General features: G+C 37.5%; 3 protein-coding genes across 3 annotated transcripts; 1 reads left to right on the top strand and 2 right to left on the bottom strand.

The window, feature by feature from the left end:
- Nucleotides 1-611: 611 nt before the first annotated feature.
- On the bottom strand, nucleotides 612-3,907 carry LOC121769913. Its single transcript, XM_042166695.1, has 5 exons — nucleotides 3,525-3,907; nucleotides 2,672-2,806; nucleotides 1,795-1,851; nucleotides 1,089-1,223; nucleotides 612-960 (listed from the first exon to the last, which is right to left on the bottom strand). The coding sequence occupies exons 1-5, from the start codon at nucleotides 3,780-3,782 to the stop codon at nucleotides 895-897; spliced, it is 651 nt and encodes a 216-aa protein (XP_042022629.1). The 5' UTR covers nucleotides 3,783-3,907; the 3' UTR covers nucleotides 612-894.
- Nucleotides 3,908-4,098: 191 nt separating this feature from the next.
- Nucleotides 4,099-19,479, top strand: LOC121771565 (MAP3K epsilon protein kinase 1-like). Its single transcript, XM_042168380.1, has 24 exons — nucleotides 4,099-4,377; nucleotides 4,478-4,612; nucleotides 4,776-4,796; nucleotides 5,660-5,733; nucleotides 5,822-5,912; nucleotides 5,996-6,079; nucleotides 6,411-6,512; nucleotides 8,090-8,221; nucleotides 8,451-8,522; nucleotides 9,326-9,429; nucleotides 9,882-9,966; nucleotides 10,126-10,515; nucleotides 11,022-11,342; nucleotides 11,426-11,470; nucleotides 12,348-12,527; nucleotides 12,641-12,724; nucleotides 13,777-13,868; nucleotides 13,952-14,035; nucleotides 15,221-16,080; nucleotides 16,346-16,734; nucleotides 16,821-16,955; nucleotides 17,555-17,961; nucleotides 18,741-18,855; nucleotides 19,109-19,479. Exons 1-24 carry the CDS (start codon nucleotides 4,318-4,320, stop codon nucleotides 19,283-19,285), a joined length of 4,239 nt encoding a protein of 1,412 aa, XP_042024314.1. The 5' UTR covers nucleotides 4,099-4,317; the 3' UTR covers nucleotides 19,286-19,479.
- Nucleotides 19,480-21,221: 1,742 nt separating this feature from the next.
- Nucleotides 21,222-26,780, bottom strand: LOC121772293 (nucleolin 1-like). The gene is made up of 10 exons (XM_042169331.1): nucleotides 26,466-26,780; nucleotides 26,165-26,334; nucleotides 25,435-25,932; nucleotides 25,028-25,119; nucleotides 24,833-24,950; nucleotides 24,642-24,733; nucleotides 24,461-24,554; nucleotides 24,282-24,370; nucleotides 21,677-23,085; nucleotides 21,222-21,391 (listed from the first exon to the last, which is right to left on the bottom strand). Exons 1-10 carry the CDS (start codon nucleotides 26,488-26,490, stop codon nucleotides 21,336-21,338), a joined length of 2,643 nt encoding a protein of 880 aa, XP_042025265.1. The 5' UTR covers nucleotides 26,491-26,780; the 3' UTR covers nucleotides 21,222-21,335.
- Nucleotides 26,781-27,649: the final 869 nt, after the last annotated feature.

The raw sequence follows: 27,649 nt of genomic DNA, 5'->3' as shown, positions 1-27,649 counted from the left end.
ACCTTTTGTACTGCTACAATTTATGCAAACTTAAACTTTTTGTACCGAGAATTGTATATGCATCGTGTAATTACCATGAAGATTGACGAACTTATGTTCAGAGAACTCGTGATTATATAGCATTTTATTTTTTCATCCAAGAGCTTATAAATTAAGCCACACACATTTTTAATTGCTGAAATATTATTACCCAAATTTGTATTTGTGTTTTCCAATTTGAAAATTGCACATTAATTTGTACAGGATACTGAACTTAGGTTTGATCGGTTATTATCATCTTATTGGGCACTATTTCAAATACCATAACGTAATCTTTCACATAATTTTCAAATATGGCACACTAGTGAATATCGATGCCAAATATGTTGCACCCCTTTAGAAATTTAAGTGCTAATTCAGATTTATTTTGGTCGTTTTGGGGTAAGATTCTTCTTCTTCTTCATGGACGGAGCATTTTGCATCTCTATTGGAGATGCGTCGTATAAATCAACACAATCTACAATAGTAAATGGGCTAAACTGATTCATTGAAAATATTAAAATGGTTACCCTTTCAATTGTAAAAAAGGGGGCACTACAGCTGAAGTTGTAGAATCTGTATTTAAGCAACAGTTAATAAATAGAGTACCAATTATTTGTCGTGTAAGAACATATACTTGTCATTTTGGGTTTACAAAGAAAAGGAAAGAATAACACACTTTGAAACACAAGTATTGGTAATCACTTTTGCTGATGTGCTCACCTCCAACACCATCGCCAGATATATTGACCAGCATCAAGCAGGCCTTCAATGTTACGTTCTGAAAGCAGTAACCAACGTGTCCCAGCTTTGCCAGTGGCATACATATATAGTGCACCTGCAACAGTTAAAAAGATTCACCGGATTTGGAAAGGCCTACTTGTATATCCACTCATTTGCTCGCCCTCCAGACTCGTCCATATCTATGAAGATGCTTACGGCCTGCACAATATGCACAAATACAAAAAGGAATAAGGCATATCAAAGTTAAGGAGAAGTTAGACATGCACGATGTAAGGAAGGATACTTGTTGGCAATAGAAATACGAGATTGAAAAAACAGGGATTTACCTTGCCAATCCGAGGCCGTTCTTTCACCTTCTGAAGACTGTTCCGGATATGTGAGACAGCGCCCCAACATTTCAAAGTATTTGCCACATCATCAAGTCTCAAAATATACTCTTCTTCAGTCAATGGGAATGATCTCTATGACGGAACAAGCAACACATAGCTGAGGTTGAGATGACAAAGAAAACAAACTAGAACTTTACTTAATTCACTCAGGCAAACTGTACATGACAGGTTTTTAAAGTGGAATATGATGGTACTACTATTTACTTAATTCACCTCATTTGAGTATAAAAGATGATGAGCAAATCCTTTACCAATGCAAAACTTCCATCCTTATTGTCTTGAAACACTTCTAAAGAGAAATATAAATTTAAAGTGCTATGTATAACTACCTAAAAATTCAATGTTTCTACATAACATAGAAGGTTTTTTTTAATTGTGAAATATTACTAAGCTTGAGTTAAAAGTAGTTGAGAAAGGGAGTGAAGCAGGGGCAACGTTAATGTTACTTAAATCTATGACATGCAACCTTTGCCAATTTTTATGGTAAGAGTGCTTAGAAATAATTTTCTTATTTGTGGATGGGTGCATCAAATCATCAAGTGTAACCAGTCACTTCACCAATAAATAAATCTCATGTGGTTGCAGCATAAGGAAACAACAACAACCTAATCTAATATTGGCTAATGCAGAGAAAGCAACTGACCTGCTCCATGTACTTCCACATGACATTTAAAGCAAGGAGGTTTCTGCCCATGAATTCCTGCATTGGAGAACCAAAATTTACTCTTCTGGAGATCACAAGTATATGCTCTTGGTTCTAAATGCTATACACAAGAACATGAGAAATTCATAAAAAAAAGTTGCTAAGATTTGTGGTTTCTCATTTGTAAGAAGCAGGAAATGTGAAATATAGCAAAGCACTGATACTTCAGTGAGACTTTAATTTTCCAACCATCAATCCTTCTACATCAGAATTACTACAGAGTGAATAATTCAGTTTCCAAATTAGGTCTATATACTTTATAACTAACTTTAAAGATCCTACTTTTTTCTTTGTGAAGTTCAAGTAAATTTAAAAACTCCAATCAAACCCATCTTGGCAGCTAGTGCTGTTGTGTGTGCATTCTATACACCGCATAATAGTTTATAGGATTGATTTGTATCAATTCACGATAACACATCCAAGAGAATTTTAGTACACTTTCAGGGATAGTTCTGTACATCAAAACATGTGTGCAGGCTACATGAGAATGAGAATACGTAGCGCAGCAGTAGAAGGTAACTGATTATTTCCTCGTAATAAATCAATTCACTTTATATTGTGGACCAATATTTGTTTACATGAATTTCACATAATTGTATAATCAACATGCTTGATAAGGAAGAGTGAATGCAACCATCCGCCATACATTCTATGGGATAAAATAAAAGATCAACCTTAAACTAATAGGAAATGCTTAATGGTTTCAATTAGGATCCTATGACATTTTGCGCATGGTCAGATTAGGCTTTGCTCATTCATGCCGAAGTGAATGTACTTCCTAACTGCATAAAAATAGACTATTTGACACTGAACAGACCTTCTTAATTAGTTGCACATCATAAGACCTTCCATATCTGTTCCGTATAAGAGTTGCAAGATCCATCCCGCTGAAACTGGAGTCATCTCTCCCAACAATTTTTTCAAGCTCTTCCCTGATTAGGTCACTGTTAACCTGAAGACCAGAAATTATCATATATTTTCCATAAGTTCGCCAATGAACATAGACAAGTAGAAGCCATAATAAAGGTTTGACATATGTTCTAGCCAGCCGTATGGAAAAGTATTAGGTGTCATGTGTTGATTACACTGATAGGGAATATACAAGGAAAAAGGCTATGATACTCCAACGTTTGTTCATAAAAATATAAATAAAACAATTCTAAATGATTTGCGTGGAGGACAGTAAATCTATCATGACTTTACTCTAGCTACCATGAATCCCTAATATGTGAGATATATCAGTTTGATCGGAGAGTGAATGAAATTCAATGTATAGCTCCATCATAAGTAAATGTGATTCCTATGCTCGTGCAGAAAAATACTACCACGTAACACACATTAGAAACTTAACCATCTCCGTCAAGATTCATGATTAGCTGCAAAGCTATACATAAGTCTTACAATAGCTGCCAACCCACAAATATTTCGTTATCAAGCATATGCACGAAATAGGACACTAGGAAGCTAAAAAGCTTTGGAAACCCTAAAAAATATCACAAAAAAATACAGAATAACCACATATACATACAATCAAGTATCAACGGGAGTTCAGGTTTTAACCACTCATTCACGCTTCTCTAAAGCTCAATTCAACAGCGAATGATCGGAGAGCATTTATTCAAAAGAGAGAGTAAAAGTAAGAACATAAGAAATGAAAAAACTCGACTCACAGAATCACTACCGCTTTCTTCCCTCTCAGAGGCATCATCGCCTTCAACACTATCGTCCAATTTACCGGAGAAAACGACGCACGAATTCCTAGCGCCAGGCTGCGTAGGACCACCGGTCATACGCGTGCGGATGTGAGTTTCCAAATTCGAATACCCGAAACAGAGGATTCTGCAATTAACAGCTTTCAGAACAGCGGCAAAACTGTCTCCAGTCGCCGGCAGCCTTGCTGGAGGCCGGCTCGCCAAGATACTAGTCATCTCTGGAAGTTGAGATATCAGTTAATTGGCGGTTACTACTTCAACTGAAGGAGAGAGAAATCCAACAATATGCAGGAGAGAGAGAGAGAGAGAGAGAGAGAGAGAGAAATGAGGACCTCAGAAACAATGGAAAATGGGTCAATAACTGAAACTTGTAAGTTATGTAATCGCATTTGCAATTGGCGTCAACTAAATTTTTTGACAAAATTAGAAACTTAATTTTACAATTTAAACGACTAATTCACCCCCCCACCCCACCCCCCACTACCAATAGACAAATTTACCCTTTCATTTATCTGTTAATTGATGTGTTAAAAAAACTCAGAAATGAATACGCGATCATCTCCATCTGTCCTCCGCCTAGCGTCGAAGCTCCTCCGCCGCGGAACTGAACGGCAGAGAGTCTCCTGAGAACACTCCGCTGTCAACTGTTTTCATCAATTTGTCACGGATTTTATCCTCTATGTTACGTATCTTTGAATGATGGCATAATTTACCCGGAATTAGGGCTCCATTGTAGTTAGAACTCTCGGAGATGGCGAAGCAAATGACGACTTCCGCTCTACACAAATCAAAAACCCTTGACAACAAATATGTAAGCTGTTACAATCTCTCTTGAGCTCAATTCTGTGATGATATGGTTTTCTTTTTCTACTGTAAGTGATGGATATTTTCTGGATTAATTTTGAATTTAGATGCTTGGAGATGAGATCGGGAAAGGGGCTTATGGAAGAGTCTACAAGGGTTTGGATTTGGAAAATGGAGATTTTGTTGCAATCAAGCAAGTGTCCCTCGAGAACATTGCTCAGGAGGATCTCAACATCATTATGGTCTGAGTTATCCTTCTGAAATTCACAAACTGTTTAGTTAATGTGGCTAAAACTTGGTCTCTTTTTTATCCCTCGATTGTGACTTCCATGAATTTGTACTCTTTGCTGATTTTTTTTTCAATTGCATGACGTCGTTTTGCATCTGCTGGTACAAACATGACAGCAAGAGATCGATCTGCTTAAGGTAAACTTACTCCACATATTTTTCTTACTCTTCAACTTCTGTTTTTTAAAGCTTCCTGGTAAAATAAAGTGCACTCAGTCACATCAATTAACTTTATTTTTAGTGCATGCATGCTGACGCTTTTCAGCTTATATGTTTTAGGTCCAACCCAGAATGCATGTTTCTCAAGCCATTTGCTTAGAAGCGACTGTTATGTTAAGGCTTAATGTTTGATTGCTTTTGTGGTTTACCCCTGACAGACATGATTCCTCAGAATGCATGCACACAAAAATTCTGACATCTAGTTAATGATAGTGTTACTATGCAAGTTGTAATGTAGCACATTAGTTATTGTGTAACTTTTCAGCACTCAGATGTGAAAATTTGAAAGCAACAAGTATAGCTACCGTTTAGCAGCATTTGGATGTAATTACCCTTCTCGAGAGCTCACTTCAAAGTACGAATTAAGAATGAAGCTAGAGAAGACAAAGAGAAAGGCACTCAGGAACCCTAGGAAATTGGGAGGGAAAATGGCAGTTTTGACTAAAATAATTAGAGTGGGAAAATTATATTTTCTACGGTTACACAAACTTATAAATTTAAATCTGAAATACTGAAAACTAATATCATTAGTTAGTTCTCTTAAAGTAGATTGATATAAAATTAAATAACTAATTAGCAATAAGTAGATTGATAGGGTTGAGGCAATGGCCATAGTGTAGTGGCCTAGAGGACGCTATGGATGGTACTAGAGTGTGCTTCCTTGCATTCACATTTTCTTTTTTCGTTATTTATGCTACAGTTTAAAAATAATAAAAAAATAGATCACATGCTGTGTCTTCGACTCTTGCTTGCATTGTTTGATTCTGGCCTTCCTCTTCCAGAATCTGAATCATAAGAATATTGTGAAATATCTTGGATCTTTGAAGACAAAATCTCATCTTCACATTATACTCGAGTAAGTCCATATTCAGACATATATTTCTCCAACTTATATATTTATGGCCACAATTTTTCATAATCTAGTAGTTATTTTTTTCTCAAAGGTATGTGGAGAACGGATCTCTTGCAAATATAATAAAGCCAAACAAATTTGGGCCTTTTCCAGAGTCATTGGTGGCTGTTTACATAGCTCAGGTTTCATGACAAATCTCATCCTTTATCAGCTGTTTTTATTTTAATTTTTCGGTCTCAAATATATATCGTTATGTTGTAATCAGGTATTAGAAGGATTGGTCTACCTGCACGAACAAGGTGTGATTCATCGTGATATCAAGGGGGCAAATATCCTGACAACAAAAGAGGTACACCTAATCTTGCTCAATTGTTTTGTCACTTATTCTGCTCAAATTTTTTGATACTGATCTGCCTTTCCCTATGCTGCTTTGGTAATGTGATTAGCTGTTAGCCTGTTATTTGGGGAATTTTTTGTTTGATTGATACAAATTTATGGTTGTCGGCTTTTGCCTTTTTTTTCTTCTTTGATTCTTGTGACTTTTGTGTCTTTGTTTGCTATAAAAGGTGCTTATACTTTTATGCAAATATTTTAGTAGTATCCTTCCCCAGGATGATATTTTAACATTAAAACGGAAGCATGCTGAACTTGTATTTTCTTGATCTAACTTAAAATTTCAGGGCCTTGTCAAAGTTGCAGATTTTGGGGTTGCTACAAAACTTACTGAAGCAGATTTTAATACTCATTCTGTTGTTGGAACGCCTTATTGGATGGCCCCTGAGGTATACTAATATCTTTCTTGGCATTTGGGATTTGTTTCTATTTTTTTCCTTAATGAATTTCTTAATTTTCTTAGTCTGCAATGGGTATTTCTTTACTAATTTCTGCTAATCTATTATATGCACATCAGGCATGTAATTCACTGTACAAACTCTTATACTAGGAGTAAGTTATGTACTACCCTTTGTACCATAATAGATGGCACACTCAAGTAATGACTAATGACACATGATTTTAGGTGATGTTGTTTTGTGTATTTAGTGGATAGAGAAAATAGTATATTTATATCAATGTGAGAGAACTTTTTCCACAAAAGAAAATGTGACATCTATTATGGGACGGAGGGAGAAGTTTCTTGTTGAAAAATCTAACTCCAGAAAGTAATGGTGGGAGGCTTGTGAGCTAATAGTAAGTTCCTACAGATTCACTTTGTGAAATCTTACCATATGGATTCCTATCATGGTATCATACGGCTTGCCGATTGTGGGCCAAATTTAACTATTTATCTGGTCTGAACTAAAAAATGACTGACAGTATATCTCTGCTTTAAATTTGGGTCAGTTCGATAGAGGGTTGGTCCAACCCGTTCAGAAAAAGTCCAACCCCTTGCAGGGTTTGAGGGAGTGTGTTGGCAAACAAGAGAAAAATATATATAACAATATCCTACATCGGTGAAAAGAGAGAACTGAAACCACTATATAAGCCTCATTTCATGGGCACTCCTCTTATCATCAATTGGTTTTAGGATGGAACCCTATGGATTTTTATCAAGAATCTTTTCTACCCAAGCACCAACATGCCGTTTCTGCTCAAATAAAATCCTAGACAAGCTCTTTTGTAATTGTAGGACCTCTTTTATTTGCAAGACCATGCAGAACTAGGATCCCGCCAACCTACTAGAAAGACAATATTAATGTCTGAATAAGAATTAATTAAGTAAACTTGGAAAAAGTCCGACACTAGGTGAGAGAATCTCGTTTCTTCGCCCTCCTCTGGTGAACACATTGCTCCCTTGTGGAAGCTTTGGAAATATCACCAGTAGAACTATGGGTTAGCCAATCTTATTATAGGAAAAGGGGAAATGGGTGAGCTTTACGAATTGGATCAGCGAGAGGGTTATATCACATTATCACATAACAATGTTAGTATTACCAATAATTCTGACCAAGTGGAAAACTAACTGAGCCTGCCAAAGGTAAACGTGAAGTATGATTTTACTAATATAGTACATTCATTAATAGTCGTAGTATAAAGGTGAAAACTGAAAACAGGATAAGCTCCTCCTCAATTTATGAATGTTCAATCTTTTCTGCTTAATAATTGGTAGTAATATGTTTTGGTTATATAATTGCTCAAAGAAGGCTATCTTTTTTTTCAGTAAATACCTTAACATACTTACTGTCTTTCTGTTAATAAAAAAAGAAATTTGCCAATGACTGCCGAAATACATTGGTAAGCTAGAGCCATAAAGGTTTTGTACTAAACTAGTATATGAGTGTGGCTGTGTACATTTTTTCACAGTTTCTGGAATCGATGCATGATAAAAAAGAACACCTTTTACCTTCTTTGCCAATTTCAGGTCATTGAAATGTCAGGAGTTTGTGCTGCATCTGACATTTGGAGTGTAGGCTGCACTGTAATTGAACTTCTTACATGTATTCCACCGTACTTTGATCTGCAGCCAATGCCCGCCCTCTTTAGGATTGTGCAGGTAGGTTTAACAGCAGTATACTTGTTCTTCTCGAATTCTTTTTATGTTGAAGTTCATGGTTTCTGGTCAGCTCTTAGTTATTTTTATCTATTCTCCTTCCTGTCCTAACTTGCAATCACCCTATTACTAATTACAAATTACAATAGTAATGGCGAAAGTTTACATGGACTCGTTTAGCAGCTCTGTTACTTTTGATTCACTGAAGTTGGTACTTCATTTCTTGTTTCAGGATGAACATCCTCCAATTCCAGATAGTCTATCCCCAGCTATTACAGATTTCCTGCGTCAATGCTTTAAAAAGGTCAGCTGGAAATCACTCTATATTTGAAATTCAGCCTTCTCCGCTTATCTGTTTGTTTGCTTGCAGTCTTAAGTAAGACAATGGTCCTTAATTTTTTCTGTTTATCACTTTACTACCTATTCATATAGATGTTTCTTATTTGGGGGCTTTAATATATCTGATGTCCCCATAATTCCAGCAAATGCAATACATAACCTGTTGTGAGTTAAATTTGAAATAGCTAATGAGAATCTTGGTTGAGTATATTCAGCTAATGATGTGTAGGGTTTTGTCTTTAAAGATTATATTGACCTCTGGACATAGAGATTATTGTTTCTCCATGTGACTTGTCACTTGCAAATCCTTTCTGAATTCCTTCTTTCCTAATGATTCTTCCCCTCTGGTTTTCTTTCTTTCAATCTAGCTGGAAGGTTTCTGTACACAGGAAGCTTCTTTTTGTGGCTGTTGGTGTTTGGTTAAGCTGCCTACTCATGATGTGCTACAAAGGTTTTTAGATATTTTCCTCTCCCGGTCTCCCCTACCTGGCACACTTCGCCAAGAAGCCTCTCTTAAGGGTCCAGATCATCACTTTTGTACTGTTTTTATTTCTTCCAATAATATTGGTAGACCCTTATTCCACGTAACTAATGTCGGTAGACCGATTCTTCTAAAACTAGTGATTGCTGCTCTTCAAACATATAAAGTGATCTCTTGTGCTCCATTGCTATTTTAATTAGTGCTATTTGCTTATTGTGTCTATAATGTTACTACCCAAATCATGTTTGTTCCATTTTAATTACTCTGACATCTAGTTTGACATTCAGGATGCTGGACAGAGGCCTGATGCAAATACATTACTTTCACACCCTTGGATTAAAAACTCAAGACGTGCCCTACAGAATACTCTTCGTCATAGTAGAACCTTGAGGTAGTCCGTACTGGTTCTCTCTTTGTTCCTCAGAATAGATTCTCTTTTCATGTAGTGCGTCAGTTGATCTACAATCTCAGAACATTGGCCTTAATGCTTAATAGTTCATATCCTGACCTTAGTATTAGAATTTGTTGGGAGACGTTATGGTTTATTTCGCCGACCTGATTCTGATTTTCTAACGCACGAGTGCAAGAGATCCATTATATCTTTGCATCTATGGACTTAGGGCCTATAATATAGTGCTTGTGAGAAGTCTTTTCTCTCACTCTTCTTCTGCTACGAGTTTGTGGTTCAGTTCAAGTACATCATTTCTTTCATTAGTGCTCTTCACTGCAATAACTGCAAGCCTTCTTTTCTGTATTCTTATTTCCATTCTGTTGAATATGTCATAGATCTCTTCACTGTTGAGAAGATGCAGATTTTAAGCATAAATGGTGCAATCTATGCAGGAACATTGAGGAAGTTGGAACTGGGGGTGCTGGTATAAGTAGCAGTGAACAAGGGCATAATATTGAAACCTCTTCTGCTGAGAAAGTAAAGTGATTGTTGTTTGAAACTTTTGTGTTTTGTGGCTTGATTTGCCTCTTATTGTTTGAACATCTGAGTACTTCATCCTCTTTTCAGGTTTTGCTTGATCTGAAGATGATGCTTTAACTGATATAATTATTTATTAAAACAATGTTTTGCGTTCAGGATAAAACTGAGATGTCATCCTCAGGGACTTCAGTTGTTAGCAAGTCTTACGAGGATGATAGCTCAAAAACTAATCTTACTGAGGAAAGGACTGATAACCTTGAAAAAGATACTATTTCAGATCAAGTTTCAACATTTGTTATCCATGAGAAATCACCAATTGAGACCAGCTCGAGCACACTTTTGGATAGTCATGAGTCAGAGATCGAAGACCAGAGTTCTAATCTGAATCAGCAGGATGAAGTGCTGATAAATGGTGAGGCAGAAGCTGCCGAGTCTACAAAGAGAACTGTTGTTGGCAGAAAAGTTGAAAAAAAAGGAAGTGCAGTTGGTATCATTCAAGCAAAATTTAATTTTGGTCAAAAGAACCACGAATCTAGTCCAAGGAAGGTAATTTTGACTTTTGGATCCTTTGCGCCTTCCTATTAAACATATACTGTATCTTTTTCATTCTGAAAGTGATATTCTTGGTGCAGGGTTAGTGATAGTCATGTGGGTGGCATTTTTGTCAATTTCTCTATAATTTCTGTAGTGCCATGTTTATAGTTGTAACTTGAAGATTCAGAGTTTATTGTATTTTCTTCTCGTTTGAGTGCCTAACTGCCTACTAAATTACTTATATGCAGTACATGAGACTTAAAATTTGTTGTATTTGTCTGCTTGCTATGGAGTAATTGTCTGCCTGGCAATTCAACTCCACTTATTTCCTTAGCCATGACAACTTGAAAACGAATGTTCAACACTGTCTTCAGTCATGATTAAATTTAGCTTTTCCTAGGGTTAAATTTTGTCTGCAATGCCAATTTGCTGTGGTTATTTATGCATTTATGTGCTACATACAGTAACTATTTTACTGATCTAATAGATCTAATCTGTTCTGGTTGCTGCCTGTATAGGCTGTTGAAGAACCACTGGCTCCCGGAGGCAATGAACTTAGTAAGTTTAGTGACTCCCCGGGTGATGCTTCTTTGGATGATTTATTTCACCCCTTGGATAATTTGGAGGACCGGGTAGCTGAAGCCTCTACTTCTGCATCCTCTTCAAAAGTAATCCAAGGAAATGTTGTATCTGATGGTGGAAAGACTGACCTGGCAACAAAGTTAAGGGCTACAATTGCTCGGAAACAAATGGAGAACGAATCTGTTCAGGCTAGTGGTGACCTACTTCGCTTAATGATGGGTGTTTTAAAGGAAGATGTAATTGATATTGATTCTCTGGTACGATGATAATATAAAATGGAATTCACTTTCTAATCTGAATTCCTCTAGTTTTTTTTTCTTATGCTTGACATGCTTGTCAGGTATTCGAAGATAAATTGCCTGCAGAAAATCTTTTTCACCTTCAGGTACATTTATTTTATTGCTGAGTTGCTTTCAATGTGTATTTTATGGGTTCTCTTCGTATCCAAGTTTATGTCAACCTTGTGTTGGCTACAAGGTTGTCCTGATTATTTGTTGACCGGTACTGCTTACTGGTGGCTTACTAGAAATGACCACTGTAAAAGGGTTAAGGGAGAGAGACTTGGTTTGAGCACAACGTTTCACTGGATAAACTTTTTCTCATATTTATATTTTATTTTCCTATTTTTAGTCATTAGTCTACTTAAATATATCTACATAATGCATTGATATATACTACTCCCTCCGTTCCATAGTAATAGGGTCATTTTGCCATTTTGGTACTTGCATAGTAATAGAGTCATTTCCCTTTTTAGTAAAAGTCAACACATTTCTCCATACCTACTTTACTCTCTCTTACTTTATTCTCTCTTCATCTCTCTACTTTTTTCATTTTCCACTTTATTCCCCCTTTACTTAACTCACCTAAAACAATTTTCTTAATCTTTGTGCTGAAAAGAAACGCCTCCATTACTATGGAACGGAGGGAGTAATGATTATGGCTACTATTTTCTCTTGTATTGATGAAAGAGATTTGATGGATGTTTTCTCCAGTCTATTAGAAGTATTATGTTTTCTAACTCAGCCACTTACGAAATTCCTTTACTGCTTCTTGGAGTCTATGCCTCACGTATCTCTTGAGAAATTTCCACGAGTTGTCTTGCTTAACGATCTATTTGTTAGATATGGTATTATTTGTATATAGATCTTAGTTGTGTTGTGGCTAAATTTCACATGTTTTTCAAATTTTGTTGTGATTCTATTCTTCTTCTGTTGCAGAAATAAATGCATTTTTTTAACCCTCACGTGGTTTCTCTTGCACAGGCTGTTGAATTCAGCAAATTGGTATCTTTGCTGAGGCCAGATGAACCAGAAGATGTGATAGTATCTTCTTGTCAGAAGTTGACCTCTTTCTTTCATCAGCGACCAGACCAGAAGATTGTTTTCATTACACAACATGGTTTGCTCCCACTAATGGAACTGCTTGAGGTTCCAAGACCTCGTGTATGTAACTAGCACGAAGTTCAAATTTTGTTACCTTGTTACTAATGGAATTGCTCCCATCAATGGAACTGCTTGAGTTTCCAACATGGCTGATCAGTTTCTTCCCGTTTCAGATTATATGCTCAGTTCTACAAGTACTGAATCAAATAATTAAAGATAACACTGAATTTCAGGAGAATGCTTGTCTCGTGGGTCTTGTAAGTGTTCTACAAATCTAATTGCTTCTCTCTTTCTGTATGTGTGGGTTAAAGTTTGAAGAGATTTTAAACAATGTAATCAGTGTTGTCAAAATGTCGTTCGGGTCGCCCGGGTCGCCTGACCATCACCGCCCCAACATGGGTGGTCGATCGAGATACAGGGTCGCCGCTGGGTCGGCTGGGTCGAGTGGGTCGCCTGGGTCGAGTGAGTCGCCTGGGTCGCCCTAAACACATGCTATCTCTGATTTTCTCAAATCTCTCACATGTTTTCTGACTCTCTCAATCACAATTCTCTATATATATGCATGCACCACATCAAACTTTTCAAACCTACTTTCTACACTTTAGAATTCGGCCTCTTCACTCCTAAACAAATAAACAATTCAAAGATCTGTTTCTGCCACCCTTCATATATTCCTTTGTTTTGATATTTTCAGACAATGGTTTCAATTATTTATTGTGTTATGACTTATGAATTGTTTTGATATTTTGATCATTTCTATTTTCCATTTTATCTCTATTCACATGAATTGCGTCTACATTTATATTATTTGATATATTATAAACATTAGAGCAATATATTTATTTTATTTAATATTAAAAGGCAAAAAAATTAACCTACCAACTCATTTTTCTTGGTGGCTGTCCATGTAAGATGGCTTCACTCTATGACTTTAAACTTTTGAGTTACTTAGGATGACTGTTAATTATTATGATTATATTAAGATTCCGATCATCTTCCTGTATATAAATAATTATACAATACTGGAGAAGAAATTGACTTTTAGATAGAGTCTCGCTGGACATGATTGCGTTATCAAAAACTCACTGTAATTTTTGTCAAGCTACTTATTTAAGACTGGTTAAGCTGTTTATAGAAATCACTTGATCTCTGCTCTGGTGGCATACTCTGGATAAGGGTTTTGGATTGTAACTTGCTTGATCCCCTTCCAGAGAAAGGAGAATCACAGAAATAAAGTCTGTTATAGAGCTTGCATTTTTGGTATTGCTGGTTGCAGTAAAATGTACTTATATATAAAAAAAACGTTCAGATTCCCATTGTGATGAGCTTTGCTGTACATGATCGTCCACGAGAGGTGCGCATGGAAGCAGCATTTTTTTTCCAACAGCTCTGCCAATCAAGGTTAAATGTTATCTCCTGATTGTTATTCTCTTGACCTATTCTTCTGCTTTGATGTGTGATATTTAATCTTTTGTTTCCTCCAGATCCCTGACATTGCAAATGTTTATTGCTTGTCGTGGCATACCTATCTTGGTGGGCTTTCTAGAGGCTGATTATGCGAAGTACAGGTAAATTTACATAGATGTTATTCTTTTACGCAATTTACCAAGACTTAGAATGGATATTTAGTAGGAATTACCAAGACTTTTATCTATTTCAGATGATGGCTAGACAACCTAAACTAAAGAATAGGGATCCAGATCCATACTTTAATGTTTGTTTCAATATGTTGATGTGCACTTTTCTTTTGTTTAATTGGTTCCTATACTTCTATGTTTTATCTCACAGGGTCCTCTGATGGACTATTAAAATATAATAATGCCATAAAACAAGGGATTGCTGTAACAAATTTCTGAAATATCAGGAATTATCACAGTGCATGAACATTATCTGCAGCAAGAATCTTACGCACCACACAAGATAATAATAATAGTACCCCCTCCATCCCTTAATAATATGAACTATTTCCTTTTTAGTCCATCCCAAAATTATGAAGTTTCTAATTTAGAAAACTCTTTTCTCTCTAATCTAATGAGGTGGGACCATTCTCCACTAACAATACACCAATAACTTTTTCTTTCTATCTCTCTCTTAATTTCTCTTAATTTACCAATTGTGTATTAAAATCCGTGCCCCGTCAAACGTTCATATTTTAAAGGGACGGAGGGAGTAATAAATATACAGTCACTTAGAAAAATTTGACTGCGTGTGCCAAACATTTATGGTACTGGCATATTATTTGTGTACTGATGACATGATATGCACTTATGAAGCAAAACTCCAACTACAAATCTGGACATAAAAATATTTTAGTTTTATCCATTGTTTCCATTTCTGAAGGAAAAAAATGTGCCCCCCTCCAAGGCTAATTGATATGTTGCACCTTATAAATTGGCTAGTCTAGGTAATTTGCACCTTAAAACCTTCTAAATCGTTAATTTGTAATAACATCAAATTTCATCCGGTATCACATTTCGCTGAAAGTAGAAGTGTGCTTTTATAGAAAGACATTTATAGTTCAATTGCTTTCTCTTACACCAGAATTAGAAATTTAATCAAATTTGGATAATTTAACTTTATTTCATTTAGACTGGCTATTGTGTATTACAGCCACTCTTCTCACTTGTAGGTTTATCGTATTAAATCATTCTTTGTGACTATCCATATTTCTGAGTCATTATATAATTGTGACATAGGAACTTGTTTTGGTTTACCTATTGGCATGCTAATTACCTTTGTTACCTCAATTCCAGGGTAATGGTTCATATGGCTATTGATGGCATGTGGCAAGTTTTTAAACTTCAAAAGTCAACCTCTAGAAATGATTTTTGTCGTATAGCTGCCAAGAATGGGATACTACTCAGACTTATTAACACTCTTTATAGTTTGAATGAGGCAACACGTCTAGCTTCTATAGCTTCTGGCGGTGGGTTTGCTCCAGACGGTTTAAGTTCACGACCAAGATCTGATGCACAGGATTCTAACAGTCCATTGACACGGATAGATTCTCCATTTTATGGGAATGGCATGTCTGATCACCTTAAAGTTAAGCCTGGAGATCATATTTTACAAACTGGAACACTAGAACCTTTGCGATTATGTGCATCGCATTCTCCTAACTTGAGAGTTATGGCTTCAGATGCTGATAGGCCTCAATCCAGTATTTCTAATGTGGAGGCTAGTGGTGCTTCAAGAGTGACAGATCCTGCATCCATGGACAGACTATCCAATTCGGCAAAAAAGGACCACCTTCCTACTAGAGATGGGGAAAGTGTAGACAGGTTGAAGAATGAGCCTTCTAGAGCCGAATTTGACCTAAAGCAGCAAAGAGGAACCAATGTAACAGGTGGAAGAATATCCATGGATAGGGCTCCAAAATCCATGGATGCCACCACCAACGGATCATCTGCTAACACTGGTAGTCAGCAAGAGAATATTCGACCCCTTTTGAGTTTGTTGGACAAAGAACCTCCATCACGGCATTTCTCCGGGCAGCTTGAGGACGTGAAACATCTAACAGGGATGGAGAAACATGATAGTATTTTGCCTCTTTTACATGGATCAACTGACAAGAAAACAAATGGTCTTGACTTTTTGATGGCTGAATTTGCAGGTGGGCAATATCTGCTGATTTCACATAGTTGCCTTGAGAGTCAATCTCTGAGTTACTCTTTTAATATCCAACACAAGTCCCACGAGTACATGCCTAAAGGATACTTTAAAAATTTTCAATTTTGATTCTTGTGATAATTGAGTCTTGGACGTATTGCTTTGCAGTTTTACTTTGTGAATGGTCATTTAGCCGTTTTAACTTATTTTCAGTAAGAGTTGTAAGTGCTAATGTATTATGACCCTAATAGTTTCTAGTTTTTGCCCAGAGGTCTCTGGCAAAGGAAGGGAAAATTCTAACGTGGATTCATTGCCTAGAAGTTCACCTAAAGCAGCTAATAAGAAACATGGACCTCTGACATCAAATGGGGGATCTGTTATCGCTTCTGGACTTGCATCACAGAGAGCATCTGGTGTGCTATCTGGTTCAGGAGTTTTGAATGCCAGACCAGGGAGTGCGACATCATCCGGACTACTTACCCATATGGTCTCACCATGGAATGTTGATGTAGCTCGGGAGTATCTGGAAAAGGTGGCAGACCTTCTATTTGAATTTGCTGCAGCAGACACAGCAGTAAAATCTTATATGTGTAGCCAAAGTCTGCTTAGTCGTCTCTTCCAAATGTTCAATAAGATAGAACCTCCGATTCTTCTAAAGGTATAGCAAAAGTTTCTCTTTTCTCAGCGTTGCTCTGGGTTTGTTCTGTTTCTGGCCTAAGGTTCTTGCAATCATGTTCGTTTCAGCTGTTGAAGTGTATAAACCATCTATCGATGGACCCACATTGCTTAGAACATCTTCAACGAGCTGATGCTATCAAGTATTTAATCCCAAATCTTGATCTCAAAGAAGGTTCCCTTGTGTCACAAATACATCATGAGGTGATACATTGTTTTTATTCTCTTACTTACATTTACTATAGTGATTATATTCTGCCCTCTTACTAGCTCATGTGAATGGCTACTCTGTATAAATTAAATTAATGAGTTAGGTGCTGTAGTATAGGCAATGAGTGCTATTACTTTTAGTATATCTGTATATAACTACCCAAGAATCCAAGATAGGCTGCAGAGCTTGCATTTGGGCAAGTTCCTGTATGAGTTCTTTACTTAGTGGATATATGACAGACTGATACAGGTATCCAGTAATTTGCCCTGAGCTAAATAATCTCCAATAGAATAAAATTTGTCAGATGCCGAGAAAGAGACAGATCTTATAAAATTTCTAGTCCGTCTGTACAATTAAAATAGATTTCTTGAGAGGCTTGAACGTGAATGTAGTTAGAGTTATAGGTGGTGTCTTGGGGTTTAATTGGTAAAAACTCAATTTGATTCAGTACACACAGTTGACCAAATACTAAACTGTATGATTCTAGTATCTTTGAAACTGAGCTCTTAATGTTGTTAACTATTTCATCTTTCCTACAGTATACTTAAATCTTTCTCATTAGACATTGTCTGTCTTCTTTCATTTGCTGAAGGTCCTTAATGCGCTATTCAACCTTTGTAAGATAAATAAGAGGAGACAGGAACAAGCTGCAGAAAATGGGATCATTCCCCACTTACTGCATTTCATCATGTCAGATTCTCCTCTACGACAGTATGCTTTGCCTTTGCTATGTGATATGGCTCATGCATCAAGAAATTCAAGGGAACAGTTGCGAGCCCATGGAGGACTGGATGTGTATCTGAGCCTTCTTGAAGATAATATCTGGTCGGTGACTTCACTAGATTCTATTGCTGTATGCTTGGCCCACGACAGTGAGAATAGGAAAGTAGAGCAAGCTTTGCTCAAAAAGGATGCTGTCCAGAAATTGGTTAAGTTCTTCCAGTGCTGTCCGGAACAACAGTTCTTGCACATATTAGAACCATTCTTGAAAATTATCACGTATGTCTATCCTGATATCTGTTATCTTATGTATTTTATATCTTATGTTCCCTCATGCATGATTATATTATTCTTACAGATATAATCGTTAGCTTCGTTTAAATATGCTAATTGATGCATAACTTCTCAAGGAGTTAATTTTCTGGAATTTGCTATGGAATCAATTACAGGAGAATTACTAGCATTTATATCCTTCTCTAATTTGATATTAGGCTGAAATAAAACTGCATTCTGTAGAAAATAAGAATAAATTAAGAGAAGAGGGAATGAATTAGTACTATATTGCCAAGTACCACGTTGTACATAGAAGTGGGGTACATTTGTTCCATTTGCATCTGAAATACTGCAAAAGTGTCATTGGCCTTTCTAGAAATTTTTTTAGTATCGATCTATAAGTCCAATTTATGCATGTGCAATTCTTACCCACTTTTCATGACTATACATGCACTGAAATTTATTCTCATTTATTTCGTGAGTGTTCGGCTGAACCCACTTCATCCAGAATTTAGGTCGACCCACTTTTATACTGCAGTAATTAGACTCAACTCCAACCATGGATCTCAAACCAAACTAACATTCTTTGAATTATATAATGGGAATCGTGACGTGGGTTGTAGCCTTCCTGTCTGGGGAATAGGATATATATTTGATCTGGGGAAGTGGTTTAGTTTCCATGTATGCACACCTTCTGTTGATTTGCTACTCATTAGCAAGTGGAATCTAGTGACAATTTCATCACTTCCTTTATTCAGTGCATCTCACAACGGTTTATGATGCAGGAAATCTTCTCGAATAAATACTACTCTGGCAGTTAATGGACTGACACCACTGCTAATCTTGAGACTTGATCATCCAGATGCAATAGCTCGTCTGAATTTGCTCAAGTTAATAAAGGTACGTGACATATTCCATATTGTGCTATATCAAGAAAAATCAGTCTTCACTAAAATTGAATGACCTTGAATCTAGGAAAACGTTATGTGCTTTATTATTTTCCTTCCTAGGAGGTGTTGCAGGGGTATTTGTGTAGAACTATAATTGCTAATTGTTACTCCTGGCTAGCATGTTCCACTGCTCTCATTTATCTACATAAATCGAATGAGTATCTCTATTTAGGCTCATATTGTACTGTTTTGATGCTGCGCAGGCTGTATATGAGCACCACCGACGTCCCAAGCAACTGATTGTGGAGAATAATCTGCCTCAGAAGCTTAAGAATTTGATTGAGGAGAGGAGAGATGGACAGAGTTCTGGGGGGCAAGTTTTGGTTAAACAAATGGCCACTTCACTCCTTAAAGCACTACATATCAATACCGTTTTGTGATGTAAATTTTCTTTATTTATTTTTTTCCGCTTGTAAAGTTTCACATCTTATTACCAATCCTAGTTTTGCTTTTTCCTTTTGGTGTTTTTGATAATTTTAATTTTTCATGCACATCAAAGTTTCTGTAATTATTTTATTCTGCAAACAAAACTGATGTAGCAACCCAATGTGTAATCTTATCTAATATTAGTGTATTTTAATTTTCCTCTTGTATCATGTACAAAATGTGAAATACTACCATCTTTTGGATCATTTTTTCAGTATAGTTCATATTATATCCTTTTGGTTAGATAAACTCAAATTGCCGAAATAATAGCTTGGTTTACTAATTGATGAGTGATGAGTCCTTGCTGATGCAACAGCTGACAAAGAAAAGTGTGCCACACTTGACGAACGAGCTAAGTCTCGAGTTTCATTTACCACATCAATCGAAATTTTAAAATTAAATTATTGAATATTATTGTATTTATCATTCTCTTACGATAAATAAAGTTAGGTTAGAAATTTGGTTCTACAATTTGTCACTAAATAAACTCTTATCAAACCAAAAGCGAATAGATTTGTTTATTTTCAACCCCAGTTGATATTACTCTGTCCAAAAACTAAATAGGTGATAGATGGCGAAGACAAAATGGAGAACAAGTTATAGTTTGATTATAGGGAGAACTACCTTAAAAGTCATAAACTTTTGCCAAATTCCAGTTTTTCCCACGAACTATAAAATTGGCGTATAATGTCACGAACTTTACAATCAGTTGCCGTTTTCCCATGGCTGGTTTTCCGACTATGAATCCAGCTGATGTGTCTTTTTAAGCTGATGTGGCTGCCAAGTGTGTGTTGAGTGGATGACGTGGAAGCCAAATTTTAAGATGATGTGTCTTATCATCCTCCACCACTCCTCATCCCTACGTGTACTCTCTTCCCTCCTCTTCCTTACCGCCGCCGGTGACCCTGAGACTCCGATCCCTGCACCGACTCCACCATCACCGAAATTAGTTGACCTACTCTCTCTCTCTCCCTCTCCAAACCCAAATCCTCCAAATCTCCACCGCCACCGTAAGCAATAAGGAATGGCGGAGATGGTGGGAGGATCTCCACTTTGACAGTTATGGTTCTTTTTATTATGGGCTTATTAGATAGAAACAGAGTGTGGAAGACGACAGTTGCTGAAGCGAGGGAGCCGGTGGAGGAGGAGGCGACGGCGGCGGAATTCAGAAACTCAGCGGCGGAGGAGCTTCATGGAGGAGAGAATCCATATATCCTCTACGCTTTTTTGTCTCTGCTTCTTCTTCTTGTTGTAGAGAGAATTCAAGAAGACTTTGTTGAATACGTCGCCGCGTCTTCTCTCACTCTTACTGCATTTCTGTGCCAGCGGCGGAGGTGGTGATGGTGGCGGTGGCGTCGTCGCGATGAGATTTATGTGTTTCGCACGTTTATAAATCTATCTTCTACTCGTCTTCCTTTTTCCGCGCTCTTTCCCAGCTCCGTTTCTCACTTTCTTCGAATTCCGACAGCGGAGCTTCCTCCGCCGGTGGCAGAGGCGGCGAGACGGGATTCATCAAACCCAAATCTTTGTAAAATCTCCTGCTCGATCTCCCCTCCCTCAAAGCTTCACCTTCCCTCACCACCCTCTTTGCAACCTCCTCCGGCGGCGGCGCCACCCATTCAGCCGGAAATTTTGACCACCCGCGGTGGGTTTATACATAAAACGACGTCGTTTTAGCTGTAGAAAACGTCATTTTATGAATTTCTGGCAATCTCCATGTCAGCTTTCAGGCTTGCCACGTATGCTAATTTTCATCCGGAAACCATAGGGTCAAGTCAAAATGAGAGATACCAGCAACTCGGCAAAGTTCTTGACATTATACACCAATTTTATAGTTCATAGGAAAAACCAGAATTTGGTTAAAGTTTGTGACTTAGAGGCAGTTATCCCTTTGATTATATATGATCGGTTTGCCATATTTCCAAAAGACCACATTGTTTGTACAAAACATAAGATGGATGATTCGTGGTATAAATCAAAGCCAATAGTAAGACTACATGAATTCTAGTTTATCATCTGATCCCCAACCTCGCCTTCGTTGTTGAGTGACGTATTATTTCCTGCACAAAAAATATTATTGCTCATTAAATATCATATAGAAAAAAAAAGCAGTAAAAAAAACAATCAAATCACGTTCGATATGCATTCTCTTAACAAAGAAGCTTATTCGCGACAGACACAAATTGTTTAGCATGTCATTTATAAAAACAGCATAGTGGAATTAGTTATGGCCTTGCATCACCGGAAACAGAACACGTATGTAAATAGAATTATGAAAGAAATATATTCATTTTGAGAAATTGAAGAAAGAGAGAATATGGATAGAGGAAGAGTATGTGTCATACCTATAGGAGCTTCAGGTGAAGCAATACTTGGATCGGTTAGAGTTTCTTGTCCCCCGCCACCACCTCCAATGCAAACACCACTTCCACCAACCTCTTTACCTCCAGTATAGCTTCCCAGAATACCTCTTCCACTTGATTCCGGCCAAACACCTCTTCCCCTGGAGTTGCTCCAACCACCACTTCTTCCACTGGAGGCCCCCCAATCACCTCTTCCTCTGGAGTTGCTCCAACCACCACTTCTTCCACTGGAATTACCCCAAACACCTCTTCCACTGGAGCCACGAGAAGCACCTCTGTCACTGGAGCCGTCCCACAAACCTCTTCCACTGGAGCTGCGCGAAGCACCTCTTTCACTGGAGCCCCCCCAAAAACCTCTTCCACTGGAGCCACATGAAGCACCTCTATCACTGGACCCTCCCCACCACGAACCTCTTCCACTGGAGCCGGGCGAAGCACCTCTATCACTGGAGCCTCCCCACCACGAACCTCTTCCACTGGAGCCGGGCGAAGCACCTCTATCACTGGAGCCTCCCCACCACGAACCTCTTCCACTGGAGCCGCGCAACGCACCTCTTGCAGTAGAGTTGCCCCAAACACCTCTTCCACAGGAATCGCCCCAAGCACCTCTTTCACTGGAGCTGCGTGAAGCACCTGTGGCATTGGAGTTGCCCCAAACACCTCTATCACTAGAGTTCCCCCAAGCACCTCCTCCACTAGAGTTGCGCGAAGCACCTATCGGACTGGAGTTGCTCCAAACACCTCTATCGCTGGAGTCTCGCCAAGCACCTCTTCCACTGGAGTTGTGTGAAGCACCCATGGCACTGGAGTCTGCCCAAGCACCTCCTCCACTGGAATTCCCCCAACCCCCTCTTCCACTGGAGTTCCCCCAACCTCTTCCATTGAAGACCACCCAATCACGTCTTCTTCCACCGGTGTTGCACGGAGCACCTCTTCCATTGAAGACTCGGGAGTTCCCCCAAGCACCTCTTCCATTGGAATCTCCCCAAACACCCCCGACACTGGACTCGCATGAAGGACCTCTTCCGTTGGAGCCGCGAGTAGCATGTCTTCCATTGGAGTGCTCCCAAACACCTCTTCCACTAGAGTGGCTTGAAGCACCTCTTCCATTCAACTGCCCCCCAAAACCAGCTCCAGACCAAGCACCAGTCTCACGAATGCCACTTCTTCCTCTGAAGTCCTGCAAACCACTTCTTCCGCCAAAGTTGTTCCAACCATGTCTCCCACCAATCCTCTCACTCTCACAGCATCTGCTACTGCCAACACTATTATGACTATCACCTCTAGGCCTTGCCTCTATCACAGACATGATGCCCTCTTTAAATTCAGATCCATGTAATGCCAATGCTCGGATAAAAGCATCCCTTTCCTTGAACTCAATATATGCAATGCTGTGAACAGACAAGGGAATACATTAGTCAGTGGCATATACAACAGTGAAATTGAATAACAGAAGGTACCACACAAAAAAAACTGTCAGATTTCTATAGGTTAAAATCTAATTAGTGGCGTCACTAAATTGTTTGGACCACCTTAATCCAAGGATATGTAAACAAGTAGTATCACCTAAATAAGTGTGAATTCCCACCGTCTGAAAGACTGAACTCTGAAGCAATCATCTAATCACGAACAAGGTAAATAAAAAGAGAACCAAATAATAGGCCAATACTGTTAACCAGCATGTCCTCAATCATATAGTAATACATAAATATGTCATGCATCTTCCCACATAACTTAAAACAACATACAAAGAAATTTTATGAAGAAACATGTGCTTCATTTGAAAATAAAACAATATTTCTAGATTAGTCATATGCAGAGAACACACTACTTTGGAAGCTCTTAGATCATCTCAATTTACACGAACTCATTTCAAGTTGCAAGATTTCTTAATTCTGGCAGGTTTTGGCAGCAAAATGTTGATAAGATGACTATAAGAGGGCCATTTAAGGCACTTTTATTTATTTCCATCCTATTATATTGTTGAAAGCTTATAATTATCTAAGCCTTGTAATAAGCAAAAAAGTGATAGAATAAGTAGATATCCTTTTTATGGGTGTGGTAGAAACATTGACGAAGAATATCGGGTGTATGTTGACAAAGATAGAGCTAAACTAAGCGGGTCAGTCACCCTATAGCAATTAGTGCAATCATAATGACAAGGAAAAATGAACAGAAGCAGGAGGATGTTACTTGCAACGATCTCCTTTTTTAAGGGTATAGAATGCCAAAGGTTATGTTTCAGTTACATATCGCAAATCAGGTACAAGTCTAAATTGCCCTAGAAAGAGGGGCCATTGGAAAGTAATTGAATAGTTGAAGAAGGCTTTCTAGATCTTTGCTTCAAGTGATAGTATCTGCCAAACATGCAAGCCGGATAAGAAATGTTTGTGTAGGGGTCACACAATTAACAGGGACTGGCTTTGGTGGTGATAAAACCATAAAAAAGCAGAGAACTTCATCAACTACTTAAACAGTTATTTACAGAGACGTCCTCAATCTATATGAATCTATGATTATTTTAGGAATTCAAAAACTAATAAGAAGTGAATTTGCAATTTTGTAGTAATGAGGAGGAGAGACAAACCCTCTAGCACAACCATCTTGATCTTTTGGAACAGAAACTTTTGAAACCTCACCACAAGAACTGAAATGCTCTTCCAGAGATTTCATGATCTGAAGCCATCAACTTGTTGAATTAATTAAAACGATTTGAAAAGGCACAGGGGAGATAAACACACGGTGAAAAGAACATGTAACACAAACCTCAGGTTGACATTTAGATTTACTAAATCCACGGACAAATACTGTTCGCCCCTGAGCATTTCCTTCCTTCGGAAAAGACTCTGTTCCTTGGCAACTAGAAGAATTAAAAAAATTTATACTCAAAAGGAACTATATAATAAAATACTACAGGCACATAAGCCACTGAAAAATTCGTCCATACCCATTGTACCGGGTAAACGATCCTCTTTCCTTCAAAAAATCAAGTCTTACACGACGTCGCAACAACTCTTTCCCATTCAATTCGCAAAGGGCCTATAACTTATAAGTATACAAATGAGAACTGACGGCTAATAGAACAAAGGTAAGAGTGTGAATATCTAATTGATTCTTAAGCGTGACATGAAAAGTTACCTTTTCTGCTGCTTCTGCAGAAGCAAATTCAACATAACCATAGCCTTTAAATGTTTCATCAAAGTTCATGGCAAAGCGAATTTGAACAACTTCTCCAGCATCTTTGAAGAAATTCTCACTGAAACATTATACAAGTTTCATGAAAAAGAAAACATACCAGTTACAACCAAAGATTTTAAGAAAAAATAACCATACACGTCCTCTTGCTCAACGGAGAAGGATAGATTCCCAACATACAAAGTTTTTCCGCCACTTGTCTGCTCTGTGGGAGTGGTCGGGGTCTGGAGCTGCATAATGTTAGAAATCAATATGTTAAGGGGATCATGAACTGAGTTTACTTATACATAACTACATACTCCTATTACATAATCTTTCACAAATGTTCTACATATATTTATCCAGGCGACATTTGGAGTGTCTCAAGGTAAGAACTTCACATCAGGAAGTAGGCTTAATTTCCCACTGATGTACCCCACATAACTCACTTACCTTTGGATCTATACAAAGTGAAAATTATTTTCAACGTGCGTCATGTACAATATGTCGTAGGCAAAGAAATGCTTGTCTGAGAAATAGAAACAAGCCTAGGATTATGACCTTACATCATCGTCTGAGCTGCTGGTTTCATCATCTAATTCCAGTTCCTCATTAGTTATATCTTCCTCCTGAGCTGTATCAACATTATCATCATTGTCAGTCTCATGAGCAGAGTCAAATTCATAAATCCTCGAATCATCTTTCTCCTCAACAGAAACCAGTGATTCCACTGTACTCGGTGGTAGAGAAGATAAGTTGCCTGTGGTAACATCCCCATTCAGAGAGGCTGCATCTTCGTAGGAAACGACAAAATCCTTACTTGATTCTTCCCTCTTCTTTTGGGGAGCTGTGGGGTCATTCTCACTCAACGATATAGCTGCAGGGACATCCTCAGACAAATTGGTTTCACCCCGAAAGCAAGAGTCAACATCATAATTTGGTTCATCTATCTCAACGGCAGCAGCTATATGCCCCTCCTCAGCTGCGACAGTGTCTTCCTCCAAAAAATTAATTTTTTCTTCTAACACTGAAACTATGTGCAAATCCACTCCAGATACTTTACCCTGGAAAAAGTTAATATGAAATAAACTTAGTTTACTTGCTACGAGAAGAACTCACCCCGTTCATAGTTGAAGGAATACATAATCAGCCATTAAACTGAGATTTTGTCTAAACAAATTATCTTAGACATAAGCAATGTATGGTAGGCCCTGAAGGTGAATTTATTGACGAGTAAACGGAACACCATTGATGAAAACACACTTCAATTTGACAACTGATAAGAATGACATAAACCTCGATGCAGTGCTCGGGCTTGGAACAACAATCATCTGCCAGGGAGGAGGTATCGACTTTCTTTTGAATTTCTATGGTATCAGTCGTGATCTCAGCCACATTTTCCGCTACCTTCTGCTTCTTAGCACTCACCAATTCCGCCTCAATGGCATCCTCCGCTGCTCTCTTCCCTACGGACCATTTAAAATTTATAACAAAGCAGATTTTTTATAAGGATCGCATAAATCGTCAAAGAAGAAATAAAGAAGAGAACAAATAGGAATTAGCCAGGAAAACAGAAAGAAATGGGGAAGGGATAAACCTTTTTCCAGAGAAGCTAAATCCATATAAATCACATATAAAAGCGAATCTAATTAGAGAAGAACGCAGCAAGTATGTTGATGGATCTTCTTCCCAATCAGAATTTGACAGAAGCAGTGTCGAATGCAAAACCCTTGCCCTTGGTATGAATGAGAATGAAGTGTTCTTGTAAATTAATAACACATTAAATATTAAATTATCTCTATATTCATTGTAATATACTTCTAGAATAGGGAGTAATAATAAGTTTCAAAAATATTTTGATGAATTACTAGAGAACCTGTCGCTGGAGGTTTATGGACTTTTTTTTATGTGAATCAAGGATTAAGTTGGAATGGAAAAGACAAATGTTCATTTTGTACTAATAAGATTGCTTCTTTACAAAAGGAGACACAATAAAAACGTGTGATTATAATTTTTTTTTTCTCTTAAATATTACTGCTAGTATTTTATAATCTAAATACATGATTTTGACTGTCTTGATATTTTTTCGACCAATAATTTTGATCAAATTAAAATAATGGACTAAACTTGACATATTATCATGACCCGTGACAGAAATATGACAATACTAATATTTGCATGTTTTTTTTACTGAAAATACACAAACATTTGATATTTTCTATTTCTCTGCCTTATGTTTTTCTTTTTTCTTTTCGGGCGAATAATTTCAATCCAATTAAGGATGTTTTGTTTATTGCTCTAATTTAACTATTTTATGTACTTAAGTTTTAACTTTTTTGTAGATAACAACTCTTTTGTGAATTACTCCACATTGGACTATTTTTTAATATCATGCATGGATAACAAAATTTATGATATATTTGTGCACTGGGATTTTTTTTTTTTTTTTGTCAAATTGCATTTGGTTTAGTGCTTTTACGCAAGAGTCTTCTCATGAGATTTGCATACGGTTCAAACTTTAAACTGAAAACTCATCAATCTATTAAGACACGCATGTTTACTATATCATGGAAACATGTCTTTGTTCGGAGCGGATCACCTACTCCACAATTGATACTCCACTCCTACTACTTAATGCCCAACTTTCAAACAAATGGGTTGACATTAAATGGTTTCTTAGAAAAATCTACCGTTTGAAAAAAAAAATGATTTCTCTAAATTTAAGGAAAAACAATAAAATTTAAAAAGTTGTAGTAGTATATCTTAAAAATTTATATATTT

The sequence above is a fragment of the Salvia splendens genome, chromosome 16 (assembly GCF_004379255.2).
Source record: "Salvia splendens isolate huo1 chromosome 16, SspV2, whole genome shotgun sequence".
Taxonomy (NCBI): Eukaryota; Viridiplantae; Streptophyta; class Magnoliopsida; order Lamiales; family Lamiaceae; genus Salvia; species Salvia splendens.
This window is presented reverse-complemented; position numbering and strand designations above follow the sequence as displayed.